General features: G+C 50.7%; 1 protein-coding gene across 2 annotated transcripts in view; it reads right to left on the bottom strand.

Moving 5' to 3' along the window:
• PRKCE (protein kinase C epsilon) overlaps positions 1-20,505 on the bottom strand; it is a 570,596-nt gene that overhangs the window by 82,020 nt on the left and 468,071 nt on the right. Inside the window, exon 15 of one of the 2 annotated variants that reach the window (XM_045787917.2) lies at positions 74-3,263. The exons of the other annotated variant lie outside the window; for it this stretch is intronic. Coding sequence (XP_045643873.1) covers positions 3,117-3,263 — 147 coding nt within the window. The 3' untranslated portion in view covers positions 74-3,116. Of the gene's footprint in view, positions 1-73; positions 3,264-20,505 lie in introns of those variants that run through there. 2 annotated transcript variants of the gene reach the window in all.

Raw genomic sequence — 20,505 nt, 5'->3', positions numbered from 1 at the left:
AAGGGCACAAAGCTTCATTGGTGCCACCCTGCCCCTCACACAGGAGGTAAAAATGCTCATTGGAGCCCAGAAATAAGATTTAACGCCATTGTATTTATTAGGTTCTGAAACAATACACATTCACATCCTTTTGAATACAGTACATTTGGCACAATGTTTACAATGAAATAACACTAATGAATGGCAAGAGATTAAAATTACATCCAGAAAGGAAAAAAAATGTACAAATAAAGCATCACAATACAAAAAAAACCCTAAAATTGAATACATTTTATATTTAGCCAGAATTATTTTGCACATAATTTAAAAAGAGGTAATTTTTTAGCCTTTTTTTTTAAAGCAAGAATGCATTTTTTTTCACCTTTGGAGGAAAAAAAATGATGTTTCCACTTCACAAAGTCCATAATGAGAGAACACAGGAGAACAGCTATCCTTCAGATATTTTTTTTGGCATTTTTTTTTTTGCACTCAAGAGCTGGATAGATTAGAAAGAAATGTAACCGTGTGTCCGCTTCCTAAGCTTCGTGAAAACTGAAAGGAAACAAAGAATGCTCAAGGAACACACAAGTTTTTTTTTCTATAGACGACGTGGGATTTGAACCTGCCCGGTGAGAACTTGGTCAGCTCCGGCCCCAAGCAGGGGGCGTCCCAGCCAGCCCAGCTCTGGTGCTGCAAGGGGCGCCTCTGGGCCAGGCACCCCGCGAATGACTGCCTGGAGATGCCAGGTGGAATGTATTGTTTGACCTTCCAGCAAAAATGCCAGTTGTCCCGTGGGAAGGGCCCAAGCCCTGCTGAGAAGGGAACACCACCGAGGCCCTGGTGCAGGCCGTTTGGCATTAGAGCTTGCTTGGTCGTTCCAAGTTCATCGTGGTGAAGGAAGCAGAGGAAAGACAGAGCAGTAGTGACGCAAGGGTAGGATGGGCAGTATTGTCATGTCTTCTTAAAAAATGAGATGATGCCACCATGAAGATGTTTCTGTGCTTGTACTCAACTCCAGAAGACAGTCTCTCCCCAGTAGGTCAAGTTACCGAAGATAAATTAAGTTAATCTACTGTTTCTCATCACTTCACTGGTACGCCAAACACACAAATTGATAGAGCATAATATTTGAAATTATCGTAAGAACAGATAATAATTACACCTGAGTTTTTAAAAATTAAAAACGAAAGAGAACTGAAGGTCATCGTTAGTAACAAAGGCTATGACGGGCCAGATGCAAATATGGACACCAACTGCCTAGGGGCTCGAGCTAGTCACCGGCCAAGCTTTGAAACCACCATCGGAAACATTCCTTTCCCTTCCCCATCTCTATCAGGGCGTAACAGAGCACAGGAGAACTATATGAGAGACTTAATATAGCTTAATATATGTTGACATCTTTTGAAATAAACCAAAATGAAATAAACGATACAAAGGGCTCCTCCCTGCCCTCGAGAAAGAAACACACCTTATCTCTCGGTAACTTGAACCAATGCGCTTACAGAGTATTGCACCTGGACATTATTATAATTATTCTTTCATAGACTAAAGTTTTATAATATGCCTGAACATGCAGCAGTTGATGCCTCTAAATTCAATGAATCAATTCCACAGGCCTTGCAGCAAACACTATATACAAAAATCTCAAATGTACAAAAGGCAAAAAGCTTCATTAGTGCCACTTTGCCACTCACAAGTATATATATTTAGGAGCAGCTGGGAAATCCACGTGCAACAGCTGGAATGGATTCCATTCCCTGCTAAACCAGTTCAGTAAAATAGATAATCAAATGACCTCCGGGAAACATATACACAAAGCCACAGAGAACCCTTGGAAATCGAAGAATGGAACACCGTTAGCAATATCTACAGAGGTAACATCACATCCAGGAAATCGTGTCCGCACGAGTTGCCCCGGCATGGCACACAGAAACAACTCCAAGTACAGCCGGCCACGTTGTCAGTTTGCAAACAAGTCGCTCGTCCGTCTCTGGATACCCTCCACATAACCCCTGCTTAGCCTCCCTCTGCTCGGCTCGAGAGCAGAGAGTTCGTATTTCACTTTACACGCGTAATGTCTAAAGACCACGACATAGTAGTACTACCATTTTCGCAGAAGTGCGCAAAAAGAACACGTGGGTTGCAGGAAATAAATAGTGTGCTGGGCACTTAGAACGAAACCGGAAAGAGAATCTGGGAGCGAGCTTGACTAGAACCTCAGGGTCTGGGCCATGGCCGCGGTGGCCTCTGTGTTCCGGCAGAACTTGAAGACTGAGGAGCGCTACTCGTTTCCTTCTCTCTCGATTCGTCCAGCCCCCACGCGCCACGAAAGCGAGAACAGCATCGACCTCGGACGGCTGGTTTCTCATTGTCTATTAGCCCTTCAGTAGCTACCTGCATTAATATTGGAATTTATATCTTTTGGCCAATCAGAAAGCCAATTTGCTAATATATTTTTCAAATGTTAATCGAGTTCAAAAATCAAATTTCTTTTTCTACAAAGAGGGATTTCTTCCACGAGACACATGCTCTCGCAACGTTGGCATGCCCCAAAGCTAACACCAAAGCAAGCGGCAGTGAGCCATTCCAGAGCAAACCGACACAGGGAGCCCACCCGTGCAGCTCGCCCGCTGTCTCCTTCACGGCATGCCCCCAGGGCGCCCACCCCCAGGCCTGAGAAGCACCCGACTCTCCAGGACAGAAGGGCAGAGGGTGGCAGGTGAGGGGAAGAGGGGGGAAGAGAGGCGACAGTTGTCAGGACCCTCTGTCCAACAGCAGAGCCAGGGTCTTCTTGTTTGCTTTTCTTGTTGCTCTTTGAAGGAAAAGAACTGAAGTTGCGTCACTGCCGGGAGCCCCCGAGGAGGGGAGACAGGCTTGCTGACAGACCGAACGCTCAGTGCGTCCAGCTGCCCGCTCACCGCACGACTGGTGAGACAAGGACCGAGAGTGCCTTCTGGTCCCCAGGAAGAAGAGGGAGGAGCCGGCCTGGGGTAAGGGAACGCAATAAATAGAGGGCAGACGAGGGACTGGGGCTCTGGAGAACAGGAGAAGCAGTTCAAGGCCTTCTGAGCCTCCAGAAACAGGACTCTTCTCGGCACCCTTCCTGCAGCATCACCAAACTCCCCTGGAGCAGCTTCTCAGGGCATCAGGTCTTCACCAAAGTAGGAGAAGCCTTTGAACTCCTCCTGGTTGATCTGCTTCACAATTGCTTCGTCCACGAGCGTGAGGACTGGCTCTTCCCGGGTAAAGTCTTGGTCAAAGTTATTGACGTCTCTTTTGGTTTTCTGCGAGAAGAAAAGAGAAAGCACTGACTCCAGGCTGACCTTGCTCCCCAGGGCCCCCCACGGAGAGTGGGCATCACACCGACCAGCCTCTCACCAAAGCAGGCCGCTCGCTACTGCGAGCAGACCCAGGGCTGCTCCGATGAGGTCACGATGGATGGCCCCAGGACCAGGAGGTGGCAGAGGACTTAGAGAGGAAGAATGAGTCCAGGTGAGAGGGAAGAAGGGGTGAGTGGGGATGATGGAAAAGCAGGGAAGTGGGATTCCCACAGACTGTTGTGTGGGGGTGCAGTGTGTGTGTTTGGGAGAGTGGGATACAGAGTTCTCACCTCACACTTCCCCTCCTAGTCTACCCCTCTGGCTCCATCGAGACCTCCATCCCTGTGACCCAGGGAACACACTCGAATCTCCCTCCCACAGAGTCTCCAGTGGTCTTTCTTCTCTAGAGGTAGACCTCCCTAACCTTGCCAGGTCTGCTCCATAGGACATCCTCTAAATAGGAGAATGAATGGGGGGCCGCAGGGTGGGGGGGAACCGTCTTCTGGGAAGCCTGCCTCCATCCCTACACGTACCCACTAAGAACCCTACTCTGTGCTCCTACGCTGTTTCTATGACTACACTCAACATGCTGACTTGCAATGAGTTGTGTGTGTTTGTCTTGACCAAGAGGTCCTTAAAGGCAGGGGCCTTGTCTTCTTCAGCTTTGGGTTCCCCACAGGGAGCATATACTGAATGAATGAACATGGGAAAAAAGTCACCCCTGACTCCCCAGCTCAGAAGGACCCATACCTGGCTGGGAGGCTCAAGTTCCCAAGGTAGGGCTTATGGTCTGTCGGGGGGTGGGGGGCAGCAATCAGACAAATCCTAGTTTGGGGAGAAAATCTGGAAGTGTAAATCACACCCTCTGCCTTTTGGGACTTCCGGTTGATTTGGGAGCCAGTATTCCCATCTCGAACACACACTGCAAGAGTTAGAACACCTTCCATGGAGAAGTCGGGACTTGGCTGGGACTGGAAGAATGAGTTACAATCGTGTTGGTAGAGATGGGAAGAAGTCACCTTGGCAGGGGGAGAGAGGGGGCAAAGGTGGGGGGTGGGGCAGGAACACGGAAGATGGAGAACACGACGATGGGTTCACCAAGCCGCCTGGGGTAGAGTCCAGCCTGGGGATGGAGGATGAGTCCAACTGCAGGGGCCTTCAGTGCCAGCCCCCCGCCCCCACAGTACATGGCAGGATGCCAGGGGCTCGAAGGAGCTCCTGCCATACTCTTCCAGGTGCTGACTGACTGGTGTTAACCCAGGATTAGCGACCTGGATGATGGAATGGATCTTGTGGAAAGAGTCGCATTATTATTTGTAGGAGGAATAATATTAATATATGCTTTGTTCTGTGGAAACTAGTGACCTGAAAGACGTTCATAAGTGGTCTGTGCAGAAAGTGGCTTTGCGACAAAGCTATTTTTGCACCCGGCTCTTGGAGGTTTGTCACGTACACTGGCGGATAAAGGCTCTGAGACGTCCTGAGTCAAGAAACCGGGTTCACTGTGTTTAGGGCAGCCTTCCTCAAACTTGACATGAAACTTTTATTCTTCCTGAATAGCTTCTCGACACCTCCCTCAGGAGCAGAGTTCTGCAGGACACGGTCTGGGAAGGGCGGCTTTACAGTTTAGGAAGCACCTTTCCATTCATTTCCTTATTTGATCCTCGGAACAGGCAGGTATTGTTATCCTGATTTTACAGATGAAGAAAGTGTGGCTCAAAGAGATCTGGTGACTCGACCAGGGTCACCTGACTAGTTAAGAGCAGAGTCAGAGTCAAATCCAGGTCTCTGCATGATGCTGCGTGCGTGAAGCGTCTGGAGAGCTGCGCCCTGCAGAAATGGAAAGACAAGGCAAGGATCGGAGCCCACCAGGAGACATTTAGGCCAGGCTGTTAGGCTACAGAGGAGGCAGGAGAGCTCGCCAGTGGGCACGCGTGGCAGGAGAGGCTGTGGTTGGGGCAAGAGTGGGTGACCTGCTCTGGGTGAGCTTGGCGGGGGAGCATGTTTGCAGATCACCCCAGGCTGAGATCAGAATCAGGTGGACGGCATGGAACAGGGATGAGTGAAGCTTTCAGCACCCATCAGTCCTGCTTGGTGTCTTTTCTCTGGCCTTGAGCCGCATAGCTCAGTAGGTTCCGGAGACCTTGGAGGGGAGGCAGAAGGGAGACAGAGAAAACCCAAAGGATGGAAAGAGAACCTGCAGCTGAAGGACATGCATGTTGCCCTTGAGATGGGGAAGCCAAGAGGTGGCTTAGTCACGTCTACCAGGAGGGCTGGCTCCTAGCCAGGACGACGATCTGTCTCCACCTCCAGTATGTACACCGCAAGAGGAAAGGAAAGGGGGGCCCTGCGAGGACAGGGACTCGCGAGAGGAATACCAAGCCCCACAGTGACATGAGAGGGCCGGCGCTGGAGGGAAGGGGGTCACGATGCCTCTTCTGAACATCTCTGTCCAAGGAGGGATGGATTCACTTGGACGGAGGAAGGGGTTGCCGAGTATGGGCCTGCTGCGCCGGGTAAAATGAGTCTAGAAGGAGAAATGGGGTGGGGAGGAGTGACTTGGGAAGCACTGAGCATCATCCCAGGAGGTGACCAAGAGAGCTCCCCGGTGGGCGGCAGGAGGAGCTGGAAAGCAGCAGAAGGGGTGGTAGAAGAGGGGTGAAGAAGAGAAGCAAGGAAGAGGGTGGGAGGAAAACTCATTTTGTGACATGGCCAAGGGTGGGCCGTGCCTGGGTCTCCAGTACCTACGGAAGCAGGGACCCCTCTTTCCCGGCTCCCCCTCACCGGGCATGCATGAGGGGAGCCTGTGTATAGAGAAGCCGGGGCAAGCTGGAAGTGCTCTGACATGGGCTCTCCCTGTGTACCTACTGCTTGTGCGCTTCTGTCAGTCCTGAGTGGCCACTAGTCATGGAAACTGGTTTCAGTTCCCGAGGTCAGCCGAGCACGGTGGCAGAGCGAGATTCCACAGGATGTCTGAGCATTGTCACCCGCTGTGTACCAGGGATCCAGGGTCAGTCAGCACAACTAGGCATGTCCTTCCCAGAGGATCTCTAGCTCCATTTCATGCTAGTCTGGGGAGCCATTTGGCCCACCTCTTGGCTTTCCAGGGGGTCACAGAATCCTCGGTAGCATGTGAGTGACTGTGCCATTCTTCAAGTGCTCTCTAGAAAAATACACTTGCCTCACCCACCCCCTTATGCAACCTGGCCCTGGCCCTTCCAAATCCTTGGAAGCATTTTAGGTGCATGTCAGTTACTCATCTCCAATTCAAAAGCCAACATCCCCACTACGTGCAATGCCTGTTAACCTTAGACGCTTGAGGAGTTTTCCAAAGCAGGGATCTCTGGGAAACACCACCCCTATTAATAGATGGAGACAGCATGCATGGAGTCTCCAGTTTGAAGAGGACTGGGGATTATAGCCTATAAGACTCATGATTTTACTCTTCGCAAAGCTGCTGCCTTCCTCTCAGCAAGCACAAGACTCAAGTCCAAGTTTCAGATGCGCAAACCCCCAGAGACGCTCCTGTTTACCTAGATCCTTGGTCATCCCATACGCCTCCCCTGAAATCTAAATGTCAGACTCTTAGCCCACACTGTGGAGCCTGAGAGGTGACTCTGGGACCTCTTCAGACCTTATCTCCTCCATGAAGCCCTTACCACATCCTTGTCCCACACTCACGGGGGCAACTATGGAGTAGGAGAGCGAGCACCAGCTGACCTCTTGTCCTGGGCCTGGCCCTTCCTGATTATATGATACTGTGTGAAGCCACTCTTTGAGACTTAGTCTTTTCATCTGTAAAATGGAAGTAGTAACAGGCACTCCATAGGTTGCTTTGGGGACTCAATGAGATGTCAGATGTTAGGTGCCTTAGTGCAGACCCCAACATAGAATGGGCACCCAATAAATGTGCCCTCCAAGTCTTGGCAACTGTGTGCCGTGGGCACGTCACGTACAGCTTGGCCGTTACCCAACACAGTCTGTGTGATCTGCCTGTTGATGCCACACGCCTCGTGAAGGGACTGAGCCTTACGCGTCTCTGTATGCCTCCAAATGCTGAGCTAGTGCAGAGCCAGGGTCTGCCCGAACATCCCAGGGCTTTTTCCAGAGACTGAGATTCTTCCAATGGCACCTGACGCTCTTGGGAAAAGCCCCAGGGTCTTATAGTCCTCTACTTCTAAGACCCTTCAGGATCTCATCCCCACCTAGTTGCCCACTTCTTCTGGGCCCTGCTGTGCCATGAGGTTCTCTGGATTCACTGGCTTCCCTCGACTCCAAGCCTTTGCACAGCTAATCCTCGGCCTGGAACCCCCTCTTCCTGTTCCCTCCTTCTGCCCCCACGTCCTCATCACCCAGCTATTTCTTACCTTGCCCTTCCCAACTGAGATGCCCTTCCTTCAAGCAGCCTTCCTGGCCTTCCATGCCTCTTATGGGTGCATCACCTCTCCTAACTTAGCACAGCACGGATCGCATGTATCCTCCTCCTTTCGACTCATCTGTGAGCTTTGGGGACAAGGACTGGGTTGAACGCACATTCCGTCCCCAGACTAGTGCCTTGCCCCGCACAGTCAGCGCTCAGTAGATATCTGCTGAAAAAGGAGTGAATGTACTTCTCTTGCTGCTACGCTATCTACAGCTAGTAAAGTGCACTGGACTCAGGACCACTGGCGGCTGTGGTTCCAGAGGGGCTCTTCGTCTGGGGGGGCGCAGGCGACACGGCATGACGGCTGACGTCTGACTCATGAGGGGCCTAGAGCGGGGCAGCCCAGAGAAACACATAGCCTTAGGCCCAGTTCGTGGGGTTTCCTCTCTGAGCAGTGGTCAGCTCAGGGCCCTGGGGTTCCCTGACGGCTGGAAGGAGACAAACACAAACAGGTCCAACCAGGGTTTGGGAAAATTCCATCAAGACGGATGGACTGAGGGGAGTTTATGTCACTACCCCTTGTGGCTGCTGTTAGAGGAAAAGGACACTCCCATTCCCGCTGGCATCCCTTCAGAGATAAGGTCTGGGAGTTGAGAGGCCTGGGGCCAACTGTGGGGGAAGGGCATGTCTCTGGTATCTGCAATGAGGGGGGAGTGAGGCAGCTTATGGAAATAGTTACAGGTAGCTCCAGAACCTTCTGAGAAACTGCATCTGAGAAGCAGAGCCGCTGGGCCTGCCTTCTAAAGCACCAGAGGCGGCCGAGGGCTTGGGGCTCAGCGGGCTGTGGTAGCGCTTGGACGTCGGCATGGACGTGGGCAGGCGGCCTGAATGCTGGCTTCCTGTCTGGCTGGTGCGCCTCCTTCACTCACTGTACTGAAGTCATAAACATGAGCTTCCAGAGGAGCCAGCGACTTCTGCTTCTGTCTTCATCTGATTACGAGGAGATCAACAGATGGCTTTGTTCTCAAGCACAGAGAAAACTCCCTAATCTCACAGGCTGGGGCGTGGGGCTGGCTTTCATGTGGCCACTTCGCTGGTCCCTGCCGCGCTCTTTACCTCTGCCTGGCATGACAGGACTGTAGGTAGCGGTCACTGTGATCCCCTTGCGACCAGAAGGGGGAGGGTGGGGGAGGGGTAGGCTCTCTCCACACGGTCTCCAAAGGGCCAGCTTTTTTTGTCCAGGTCCCATGTCAGGTTCCAACTCCCTCTGACAGCAGCTTCACCCAGTCTCACCCCCTCCCAGCCCCCACGGCACTTCCTGTGTCCCGCATACGGCCAGCCCTTTCTAATATGTCCTGTGTGTCACAGTCTCCTCTCAGATCCCAGAAGGTACCGACCGCGAAGCAGGGGACACAGCAGAACGTAATATCCATTGGCTTGAATGAATTTCATTCACCGTAACAGTCAAACCCCAAATTCCTCCTAGCTTTGAAATGTCAATAGTCTTGTCTAAGCTCCACTTTGCTCTTTTAAAAGCTTGAAAAGCAAGAATTTAAATAATTAGAATGCTTGCTCATTATCAATGAACCAAAGCTGCATACACATACGTATATTCATTAGACCACACATTCTAAATAACAGAGTCCACGTGTCTACGTTTATACACGCATGCCTACATGTGAAGTTAGATGAAATAAAGAATGTATAACTGCGTAGTGTCTTGCTTGGCAAAAATGAGGGTTGGAACAGAATTTCAAGCTAATGATCATTTACCTAGAAATTTCTCCAAACATAACCCTCCATCCCTTTCTCCCCCTCTTAATTTTGTTAACCAAGCACTGGTCAGACTTTTGAATCTTCTTTATAGAAATCAGGGCAAGATGTACAGAGTTCACCTGGCACTGGGCGGTCCACAGACCTTTTCTAGCACCTACCCTGCTCTGAGCCCTCGGTGGTTCCCTGCCTTTTTAAAATCTACCTCCTCGTTAGCAAGTAGTGGCCACAGCCGACCTCTCGACTCCTGACTCTGGTCTGAGCAATGCGCATGCCAAGTGCTGTGGCATGACCTTCCACTTGGTGGGAACCCTCAAGTTAAACTGACGCTTAGATCGCATCGATGTATTATCATTTCTCAAGTAGCTGTGATGAATCACTGATGCTTTTAGTGTTCTCAATCCAACAGAACCCCGTTATGGTTGAACCATGTCTCCCCAAAAAGATATGCTGAATTCCTAACCTCTAGTACCTCAGACTGTGACCTTATTTGGACATAAGATCTGTGCAGATGTCATCAAACTGAGATGAAGTCCTGAGGGTGGGCCCTCACCCAATGTGCCTGGTGTCCTTAGACGAAGGGGAAGTTTGACTACAGAGACAGACTTACACAGAGGGAAGCCCAGTGCAGAGACATAGGGGGCACGCCACTGGGAAAGCGGAGATGCCACCACAAGCAAGGAACGTCTGGAACCACCAGAACCTGATGGGGCAAGGAAGGACCCCCCCACCCCCCACAGCCTTGGTTATGGAGGGAGCATGGCCCTACTGACAGCTTGATTAAAGACTTCTCATCTCCACGACTGTGAGAGAACAGGTGTCTGTTCTAAGGCACCCGGGTGGTGGTACTTTGTCACTGGAGCCCCAGGAAACAAATACAAATGTCAATCTTCTGAAATTGATTCTTTGAATCCAAATGTAATCCTTTACCCTTAACTTCGATTTCTTCTTATTTTGGTACTTATTTCTGGCTTCTGGAGAGCCCCATAAATAACGATTCTGTAATTTACTTCTCTGATCTCAGTCTGTGACCAAGAAAGGAGGGACGATACATAGACCTCGCTTGCCGAGGGTTCTAGAAGAGCATGTCAGTAAAGCTCATGTAAACCGTAAAGTACTATGGGAATATAACGTTAATTCTATCACCCGTCTTCTCTGCTCTATCCTTCGGCTCTGTGTCATCCTAAAACATGACTGCATGCCTCCCGTTACTCCATTAAGACACATATGAAGATGCCGCGTGAGGGAGGCTCAGGCTCGGAGCCCTCTGCCTTCCCCTCTACAGAGCCCTCTTGCAGAGCTGACAGGTCCACCAGCACACTTCGGGGGGGCACTGCTGGTAAATCCACTGTGAACGGACCAGCCATGGTCACTTTTTCCATCTTGTTCAGGAGGAGGATATCAGAGACTTCCGATTAATTTGCTGGAACAAGGACACAAAATGCCTGCCTCATTTCTCTGGTCTGCTGATCTAGAAATGAACGTAACTGGCTCCAAGTGATTACCATTTGCCCCTCAAGCGTCCACAAGCTACCTTCTTATAAAAACTTCCAGATCTCACTCTTACGGCATCTAACTCCAAGTACCCCAAATCCACATTCTCTGCATTTTTGCATACAGGGAGGCTGTTAGCCTATCTCCCGGCATTTGGTATCACCGCTCTATTCCATCAAATCCAAATTACCACGTAGTGGGCGGAGCAGAGTCCTCAGGAAGCCGACCTGTACTTCACCTGAGCCTAGAGCGGGGGCTGCACGCTGGATCACCAGGAGCCTTACGGAACAGTGAGGCTGGCCCCACGTCGGAGACGCAATGCCATTGCTCGGGGACCTGGCCCCGGGCGTGCCCCCGCCCCCCTGGGGAGCTCTATGAAATGTGATTCATTAATGTACCTCCCTTGGATTTCAGTTCACTCTTAGTGGGTTTTGCCCTAATCTTTGTACTTCCAAGAGATTCCCCTTTGGGGAAAAGTTAGAGACAAAATAACAGCCTTGCTTTTTGTCACTGGTTAACACAGTGGTTCTCCGTCCTGTCTATGCATCGCAAACAAAGTGCAGCTGGAAAAGGAAACCTCGTGCACCGTGGGTGGGAACACGCACGGGTGCAGCCACTGTGGAGAACGGTATGGAGCCTCCTCAAGAAGCTAGAAACAGAGCTACCCTACGATCCAGCAATCGCACTACGAGGAATTTACTGAAAGAAGACAAAAACACTAATTCTAAGGGATACGTGCACCCCGATGTTTACAGCAGCGTTATCTACAATGTCCAAGATATGGAAGCAGCCCAAGTATCTATCGACTGACGAATGGATAGGGAAGGAGTGGTGCATATCTATGATGGAATATTAGCCAGACATGAAAAAGAATGCCATCTTGCCATTTGCGACAATGTGGATGGAGCTGCGGAGTATCATGCTAAGTGAAGTAAGTCGGGTCAGAGAAAGACAAAAACCATATGATTTCACTAATATGTGGAATTTCGGAAACAAAACAAACAAGCAAAGGGCAAATAGAGAGAGAGAGAGATTGAAATCAAGACACAGACTCTTAACGACAGAGAACAAACTGATGGTTACCAGAGGGGAGGTGGGCGTGGGGACGGCGGATGGGGATTAAGGAGCGCGCATACCATGATGAGCGCCAGTTGAGTAAAATAAAAACTTAAAAAACAAAAACAATAACAATAAAAACCCCAAAGTGCAACCACATGGACACCTGGGCCTTGCCCCACACCTCATGAACTGGACCCTCCAGGGGTGAGGCCCAGACCTCTGTATTTTTTTAAAGCTTCGTAAGTGATTCTGACAAGCAGCCTGGTTGAGTCTCTCTGTGTAAAGGCGCAGGGGATCCCTTTCCTCCTTCGTTTCCTTAGCAGGTTCAAAAGGCCTTTTTGTGGTTTAAAAGCCTATTTAGGGGCCTATGGTTGGGTTGTTCTGGATTTGGCTTCCTCTCAAGTTCACGCTACATATTGGCCTTCCTTCTCAATGTCATGCCCTCCTTTCCTTATTCGATATTAGCCTTTATACTTTGGGACATCCAAGAGCTCACCGGGCACCACACTGGTTTCTCCAGGTGCCACCCCTGAGAGGCAGGGTAGCTCGGCGGGTTAGCGCGTGTGCTCTGTGGCCACCTGCCTGCATTCCACGCCTGCTTCTGCCCAGCTTTGCAGCGTTGGGCAAATCATGCAGTCTCTCTGTGCCACAGTTTCATCATCTGTGACATGGCGGTGCTAGTAGTCCTCCCCATACACTGGTTATGAGGAATACATGAAAGAATACTTTTAAGTCGAGAGAATAGCACATGGCATAAAATAAAAGTAAATTATTAGCCTCGGCTTTCTCATCAACATTTATCACAAGTAGAACAAACGGCATTGTCTTCGGATGGTCCTTGAGAGAGAGTTCTACTTCATCTCAGTTCACAGAACAGTCACTGTTTCATCGGGGCACCCTGCGTGCTTTCTTGTCCTATGTGCTCCGGAGTCTAGAACGAACAGTCTGCTCTCAAAAGCCAAGAGCCAGATGTGTGACACGACACCCCCCAAAGAACGTTCCTGATTTTTTTTTTCTTCCTGCCCCTGTTTTTCTTTCCTATTTTCCAGGATATTATATTTAGAATACGTACTTTGTATATCCTGGTGGGCCATCTTTAAACTTTCTAGAATAAAGCAAGATTAAAAAAAAAAAACAAAAAGAAGACACATTTTACGTTTAGTGCTGCTGGTTGTGACATCACAGCTCCTCTGTAATGAGCAGGGTGTGTGGGTGTGCAGGGGGGGCCTGGGGAACATGGGGAGCTACTAGAGAATGGGGCGCAGTGGGCGTCGCATGCCTCACCCGCTGATACTGCCTTCAGGAAGAAGACCCAGGGTTTCCAGGTCTTCTGAATGTCCTCCAGATACATTTTCACATTAAGTCTCCTAATTTTTAAGTGTTGCCAACTAATTCAATTAAAAAAAAAATGGTAGCTTGGCTGAAAGGGTCACACAATCTCCAGTTGGTAACCTCTACTCTAGTAAAGTTGCTTCCATCTTTTACGGGAAAAGAACATCAACACCCATTTGCTTTTTAAGCCCAAGTGATTCACTTCAGGGGATTTAAAAATGGGGAGTCATTTGGTTCCCGGCCGTTCACTGGTCCAAAGGAGAGGGTCATGGGCGCATGGTGGCCTCTGTCACTGGCCTGCAGAGCTGAGGAGCCACCCAAGCCTCAGGTGGCGGCCTCGAATGCCTCCTTCCCAAAATGTGGTCAACTGCCTTTTGTCTAAACCACTTCTGAGGGAAAGTTGCTTTACTCCTGAGGAAGTCTGTATACATATATTTTTTAAAAGGACCAAGTCCCTCAGAGTACCAGGCATTCTGAATGAACCACCACAGCTGAGTTCTGTCAAATCAGCTGTCTGACGCAATCCAGCAATTTCCACTCTCTCCTTGTCCCCTCATTATTGTTTGCTAGACTATAAAAAATACACATTTTCACAAATTCCGTTTGAAGAGTTACTTTGGAAACGCTTACTAGCTAACACCAACCACCTCCCTCACGCCCAGCAAATACTTCAATGATCCAGGAAATTCAGCCAGTTACAATTTGTTTGTGAAATAGCGGTCCAGAAGGGGTCCACAGACCTGGCTCTCTGGAGGTCCATTACAGGGAAGGGCGAGTATCCCTACTACGAAGTTGTTACCAAACTTCGTACACTTGTTACGATGCTTTTTAAACAAAACTTCATAGCAACTACCCGAAAGTTGGGGTCATTTGGAAGGCAGTGCCAACGAGAACCCCCCAGAACTTTGAAAGTAGAACCCAAGACACAACTACCCGGCATCCCCTGCTTAACATGGTCAAGTGGGGAAACTTGTCAAGGTGGTTTTCAAAGTTGCTCTACCTCTAAATTCTACAGCTTGATTACTTTTTAGAATTTTTAAAATTTAAATTTAATTAATTAACATACAATGTATTATTGGTTTCAGAGGAAGAGGTCAGTGACTCATCAGTCTTATATAACACCCAGTGCTCACTACATCACGTGCCCTCCTTCATGTCCATCACCCAGTTACAGCTCAATTAGTTTAAGTGAAGTATTTCAAGCAAGCCTCTTGCCCTGGGTTCTTACTGCCAAAGCAGGAGTGGCAAGTTTGTTCCAAAGGGCCATATAGTAAATATTTAGATTTTGAGGTCCCTAGGGTCTCTGTTACCAGCACTCCACTCTGGTTCAGTGGCTCAAAAGCAGCTTTGGACAAGACACAATTGCACCAATATGGCTGTGCTCCAGTAAAACTTTATGCATGCACACTGACACTTGAACTTCATAAAATGTTCATGTGCCATGAAATGTTCTTCTTCAGCCATATGAAGAACAATGTAAAAACCATTCTTACTTAGTTCAAGGGCTGTACAGAAAGAGGCAGTGGGCTGGATTTTGCCTGTTGGCCAGTTCACCAAGCCCTCCATGAGGGAACAGACTTCAGGGCCTCCGTGAACCTCATAAAATACAGTACAGGCTGCTGTGCATATGGAAACATTTTCCTGGAGTTTACTGTATCAGATTCTTGAAGGGCTTGGATTCTTGACTGCTAAGAACCACAGATTTCCAAGCTTCCCCTTGTACAAAGCCTGGGTCTCTCCAAGGCATGATAACTCCAAGGAATCCACATGGGAAGGAAGCCCTGAGAGGCATTCTCAGGACCTGAAATGTCCCCTTTGGCTTCAGTTCCTTGCACCATGGGGGTCCCCAGCACAGGATGTCCCCACTGGCATATTCAGCGCTCGGCGGGAAGGCTGAAGTGACCCTATGAAAATGAGTGCGAGAAGTCCCCTGGACTCAGACTATGTATCTGAAACTCTTTCCAAGAAGGTTCTTTTAAGACCAGGTGAAGCCATCTGTATCAAAGCTTTACCTCCACAGACAGCATTTCTTTACTCCTTTTAGGGAAGGGAGTGTTTCTGTGCAGCTCTGAAGGGTGGGTGCTTCTATCGGGGCAAACCCTCCCAGCCCGACACCCTCCCGGCCTGCCGAGCTCCACACGTATGCACCCCTTTGGCTGTGACTATTCGACTCGCAAATTGGGTCACAAATGCATACTGCATACATCGCAGCCAAGAGTCCTTTTGTGCTCAGGCTAAGTCCTCATCATCAGCGCGGTGCCCACGGGTGCTCGAGGACACTCAGTGTGGAGGTTATAAACGGCCTGGAGGTGCCTCCCAGCGCCCCGTGACTCTTGGCTCCCCAGGGAGGCAGGCAGCAGCCTCTTGCACGAGCAGTGCCTGGCTCAGGACTGAACTTGCCACCTTCCGGTTAACTACATGGGCCCTGCCGAGTCCTCCGAGGACTGCAAGGCTCAAGAGCTCTGCTCGGACGGTGAGCCCGCCACCCTCTCAGACCAGAGATCAGAGTAAAGGGGGCCCATTCCCCCTCGAATGCTGTAAAGGACTTCTGAAACTGTTCCTGAGGCCACAAGGCCTCCATGCTGCTACTAAAGAGAGGGTTGGGTGCTACTACGTGGGGGAAGGAAACACCCCTTCCAGGGGAACTATCCTTAACCTAGGCTGGACCCCTCATACGCCTGGGCTGCCCCGGGGCCTCTTTCCCGGGACTTCTCAGAATTAGGGCTAACTCAGGACGCACCGGGCGTCTGTCTTGTATTCCTAGCATTGGCGCAGTGCTTGGCACACCATGCCACGGCTCCCACTAGAGAGATCATCGAACAGCGAGCCCAAGGCACAGCCAGGACTGAATTCAGGGGTTCTGGCCTCCAGGCCCACGTCCCAGACATGTGCCATCCTGCCTCCTGCTGCATCAGTGTGTTTGTGGGTGCAAAGGGCTGCGGCCTGAAGCCCAGCACAGGCACCCAGTTCAGCGGCTTTCACCAATAGCCCTGTTCCGTTACCAACCAAGTAACCAACCAACCAGCCACCACCTGCATTCTTCCCTGTATCCCTCACAGTCCACGAGATCACCATCCCCACTATACTTTCTGGGGTCACTTTTTAGACATTAGAAGTGAAGAGGGGCAGAGCCCTTCGAAATGTTTCATTATGCCCAGTAAGAAATACATTTTGTATATAAGCCAGCACACGTGCTTTCATCCCACCAGCCCCAGAAAAGGTTCAGCAAGCTAGACTTCACCTGCACTGCGTTCTGTGCTCTAGCCAGATCTTTCTCCTTGTTCTGTTCCGTTCTGTTCCACCTGACCCGACCTGACCCCACCCTACCCCATCCTGTTCTTCGTTAATTTTTTTTTCTTCACCTGACTCATTACATGGATTTTTACAACCCACCGCTGGGGAGACCCTGAAGTAGGGTAACGGGGCGCCCAGAATGGGGGCGAGGTACTGACGACGCATAGGAAGCGCAGTGTGGATATCCAGGAATGAACAGCCGTAGGAGACAGCGCCATGCGTGCCGTGGCTCGCCCGAGGCCTGAGCGCCCGAGCTCTGCAGCGAGCCGGCCCCACGCGGCGGGACGTGCAGCAGCAGGACTGCGCCTCCAGCGCAAAGCAGGCAGGCCCACAGCGGCAAAGCTGGCCCCACTCCGCTTCTCACCATGGGGCCCCTTCTCACAGAGCATCTGCTTCTCAAAGCAGGGTCACTGCTGACAGCTGTTGGGTTTAGCCAATCCGAGGGATACCTTTTGGGTGCCCAAAGAATCTATCCTATCTGGTCCTGGCATGAGCCCTGTTCCTCCACTTACCAATCCCACCACCCCTCCTTATTTATGAGAATGTTCGAGATAGAAATCAGTTCTCTTGGCCGGGATTTATTATTGCTCTGCCTGCTGGCTTTGAAACGGGGACTGTAAACACTCTAATACATGCCTCTCAAGTCAAGATGAGGTCACCCACCTCTCTTACCATTCAACAATTTCAGGTTTCCTAATGCAGGATCTTATCACCCCAAATTCCCAGGCATGAACGGGAATAGCTCTTGGGCCATAAAAGGTGAGAAAAGAATGTGGAGTTGGAGCTAAGAGAGACATATTCTCTGGAAAAACACAGTAGGTCGACAGAATTCATTCATTCATTCACCCCACGCATATACACTGAATACCTCCCCTGTGCCAGGAGTTATGCTGAGGATACAGCTATGCACGAAACAGACAAAAATCCCTCCCCTAACAAATTAGCCAGTGCTAATTGTTGGTGTTGGGTGATGGACACATAGGGATTCTCTCTACTTCTGTACGTGTTTGAAATTTTCCATGGGAAAAGGTTAAAACTATAATTCTCAAAGCTCAAACACATGATGCTGAGTGAAAGACGGCAGACACAGAAGAGCCCATACTACATGGCTCCATCTGCGCATGAAACTCCAGAAAAGCCAAATCTACTCTCCGGTGACAGAAAGCAGATCAGGGACTGCCTGGGGCAAAGGGCACCTGGGAACTGTCTGGGGTAGAGATGTTCTATATATTCACCGTGCTGGCGGCAACATGGGTCACCTACTTGTGGAAATGCACCCAAGTGCACGCTTTACATGGTAAATTGTAGTCTATGTAAATTTTATTACAATGAAGTTGATTTATTCCAGCCCTCATGCGACTGGAAGACATTTTAGGTAGATTACAGAAGTCCTTCATGTTACCAGAAGGGAGCAGAGAAATTCCGTGACTTGCCCCGAGTCTCACAGATACAAATATCGGGGACCAGCAGCCAGTCCTGCCCAGCTCACTGCCTCTGGTAAACAGTGGGGGCTCAATTCTGGAATCTCACGTTTTGAGGGGACTGTATCCTGAATCATTTAGTGAAACACCCACATCCCAGGTGCCCAGGTACCTGTAGCCTGAATCTGCCCTGTCCACCCACAGGGGGATGACCAGTCCTGTGGTTTCCAAATACCAGCTGAGATGCCGGGAGGAGGGGAGGAGGAGGGAGTCTGGCCGAAGCCCCAAGTCAAGGTCTGCTTTATTTCCCGAGTCCTCACAGATGATAAGCCCCACCACAGGCTTATCTTCCCATCTCCCTACTTCAGGCAAGTATCGTGATCTCACTGCCCCAGCCTTTCTCGGCCTTCTTCCACAGCTAGCAGGGCTCGCACACCTGAAATATTCCACTGACATTCAAGCTCTGAGCTCTAAGAAACCCCCTTTGGGGGTGGAGGAGGTCCCAGAAAGAAGCCAGAATCACACGGAGGGTCGGAGTGCTGAAGGCCTCCTCACTCTGAAAAGACTGACGTGGATGTGGAACCATACTGATATGCCACATCCCTAATGTGTGTCTGTCAAATTCCAGAATTCTAGAATAATGTGTGAGTGTCAAGTTTAGGCCAAATCCAATTCCATTACCATCCGCTACCCCAGCACAAACAGTGGGGAGTAAACAGGGCACCAATTTCCCTGAGGCCGAGCTGGGTTTCAAAGAGCTTCTTTTCTCCATGACAGCTAGCTGGGCCCCTGGGGATTCAAGGTCCTGGACTTGGACACTGGTGTGGGTGGGGAACACTGTTCATTTGCACGGTTTCCCTTGGTGACTGTACCCTTCAAGGAGTAAATGCTGTCTGGAGGCCTGGAGGCCTGAGCCCCTCCACGGGGAAGGTTTGAGGTTCTCTCCCCTTTTACTTCAATGCCCAGTATCCAGCCTCTGACCACTGGCCCTCCACTCTGGGCCGTCAGACCACCCGTTACCCTCCTCTGCAAGAGAGGGGCAGGAGGGCACTGCTCATGCAGCCACGTGGCCCTGCCTGGGCAGGGCCTTCTATGAGACCGCAGGTGGGAAGTGGCTTCCGCGGCCCACAGAGGCCCTGCCCGCTGGCTGTCTGCGGGGCCCTCTTTTTTGCACACCATCTCTCCTCCCTGTCCTCTAACCTCAAGGGGCAAACCCCAAAACTCCCTCCGCAAGTCAAGTCCTGGATTTGACACTATGCTTGTCTTCCCCCAAGGACCTCATGTTAGAGACTGCTCCTGCTCTCCGAACTCCTAAAGATGGTAATTAAGGTGATGGTGGGCATTCTTTTTCTCCTATGTCAACCAACCTTCCCCTCTGTGGCTTCACAGATGGCACAAGATACATGCTCACCAAATTCCTGCTGAAAATTGCAGATTTGAAGCCTGCCTTTCCCTCCCTTCCCCCCATGCCTCTTCCCTGGTGGCAGCTGTCTTTCCCTAATGGCTTTCTCAGGCAAGATCCAGCTCCTCTGGAGAACCTTCTCCCCTCTAGTCAGACATAGCCCTGTAGGTCCCACGCTCCCGGTAGTCTGTGTGTTACCTCCAGAGCTAGTGGAACGGTGACGAGATTAAATTCAATATAGGCTAGTGGGATGAACCCATGAAGGCAAATCCCAACCTAACAGCTGTAGAGTCATAAACCAAAACTTGGGAGCTTATAGAAATGCCCAACCCGGGGCCCAGCCCAGGGCTCGAATTCCTCCCCTGGGGTGATGCGTGGGGGCACCAAAGTGATGTGCAGCTCAAGGGCCAGGAATGCTCTTGCAAACACAATTCTGGGACTGAGAGATCCCTCAGTCCGAAGATGCCCCGCCAAGGCTGTTTAGCTTAGAAATCCTTGGGAAAGTGCTGTGCTCACAGGGCCACGGCCACGGGGTCTTGAAAGACTGCCACCGCTTTAGGGCTGCGTGGCACGGCTGTGTGGGCAGCAACCCCGCTGAGAAAGAAGGCAGGGGGAGTAAAGGTGCTGGCCGGCTCACACAGTCAAAGGCGGCCAGACCCTGTGGGGAAACTCGGGATTCCCCAAAGGGCATTAGAATGGCTGGGGTGAGTCTCTGCCTTGCCCTAGCTCCTGGCTCTCTGTTCTCCACCCCCATCCCAGACCAGGGGCAGGGCCAGAATTAAACCCCAGAAGCTCTCTGCCAGGCCTCAGATGCCCTTCTGCTCTGCGATGGCAGCTTCCCTGACCACATGGTGTCATCCCTCACGTGAACCCCTGGCCTCTCCAGGCACGGTGCCAGGTCCGGCCCGCTTGGCTTAGACCCCCAGGGTCTCCAGTACTATCAGCTCAGCACTGTCCCGGCACTTGCTGCATCCCAAGGACTGTGCTGATCACGTCACACAATTTGCTTTGCACTCCTCCTTGCCCTTCAGCCTAGCGGACAGTACTATCCCCAAGCTCTGGGTCAGC

This window comes from Ursus americanus, chromosome 7 (genome assembly GCF_024610735.1).
Source record: "Ursus americanus isolate L20-20 chromosome 7, mUrsAme1.1.p, whole genome shotgun sequence".
Lineage (NCBI taxonomy): Eukaryota > Metazoa > Chordata > Mammalia > Carnivora > Ursidae > Ursus > Ursus americanus.
This window is presented reverse-complemented; position numbering and strand designations above follow the sequence as displayed.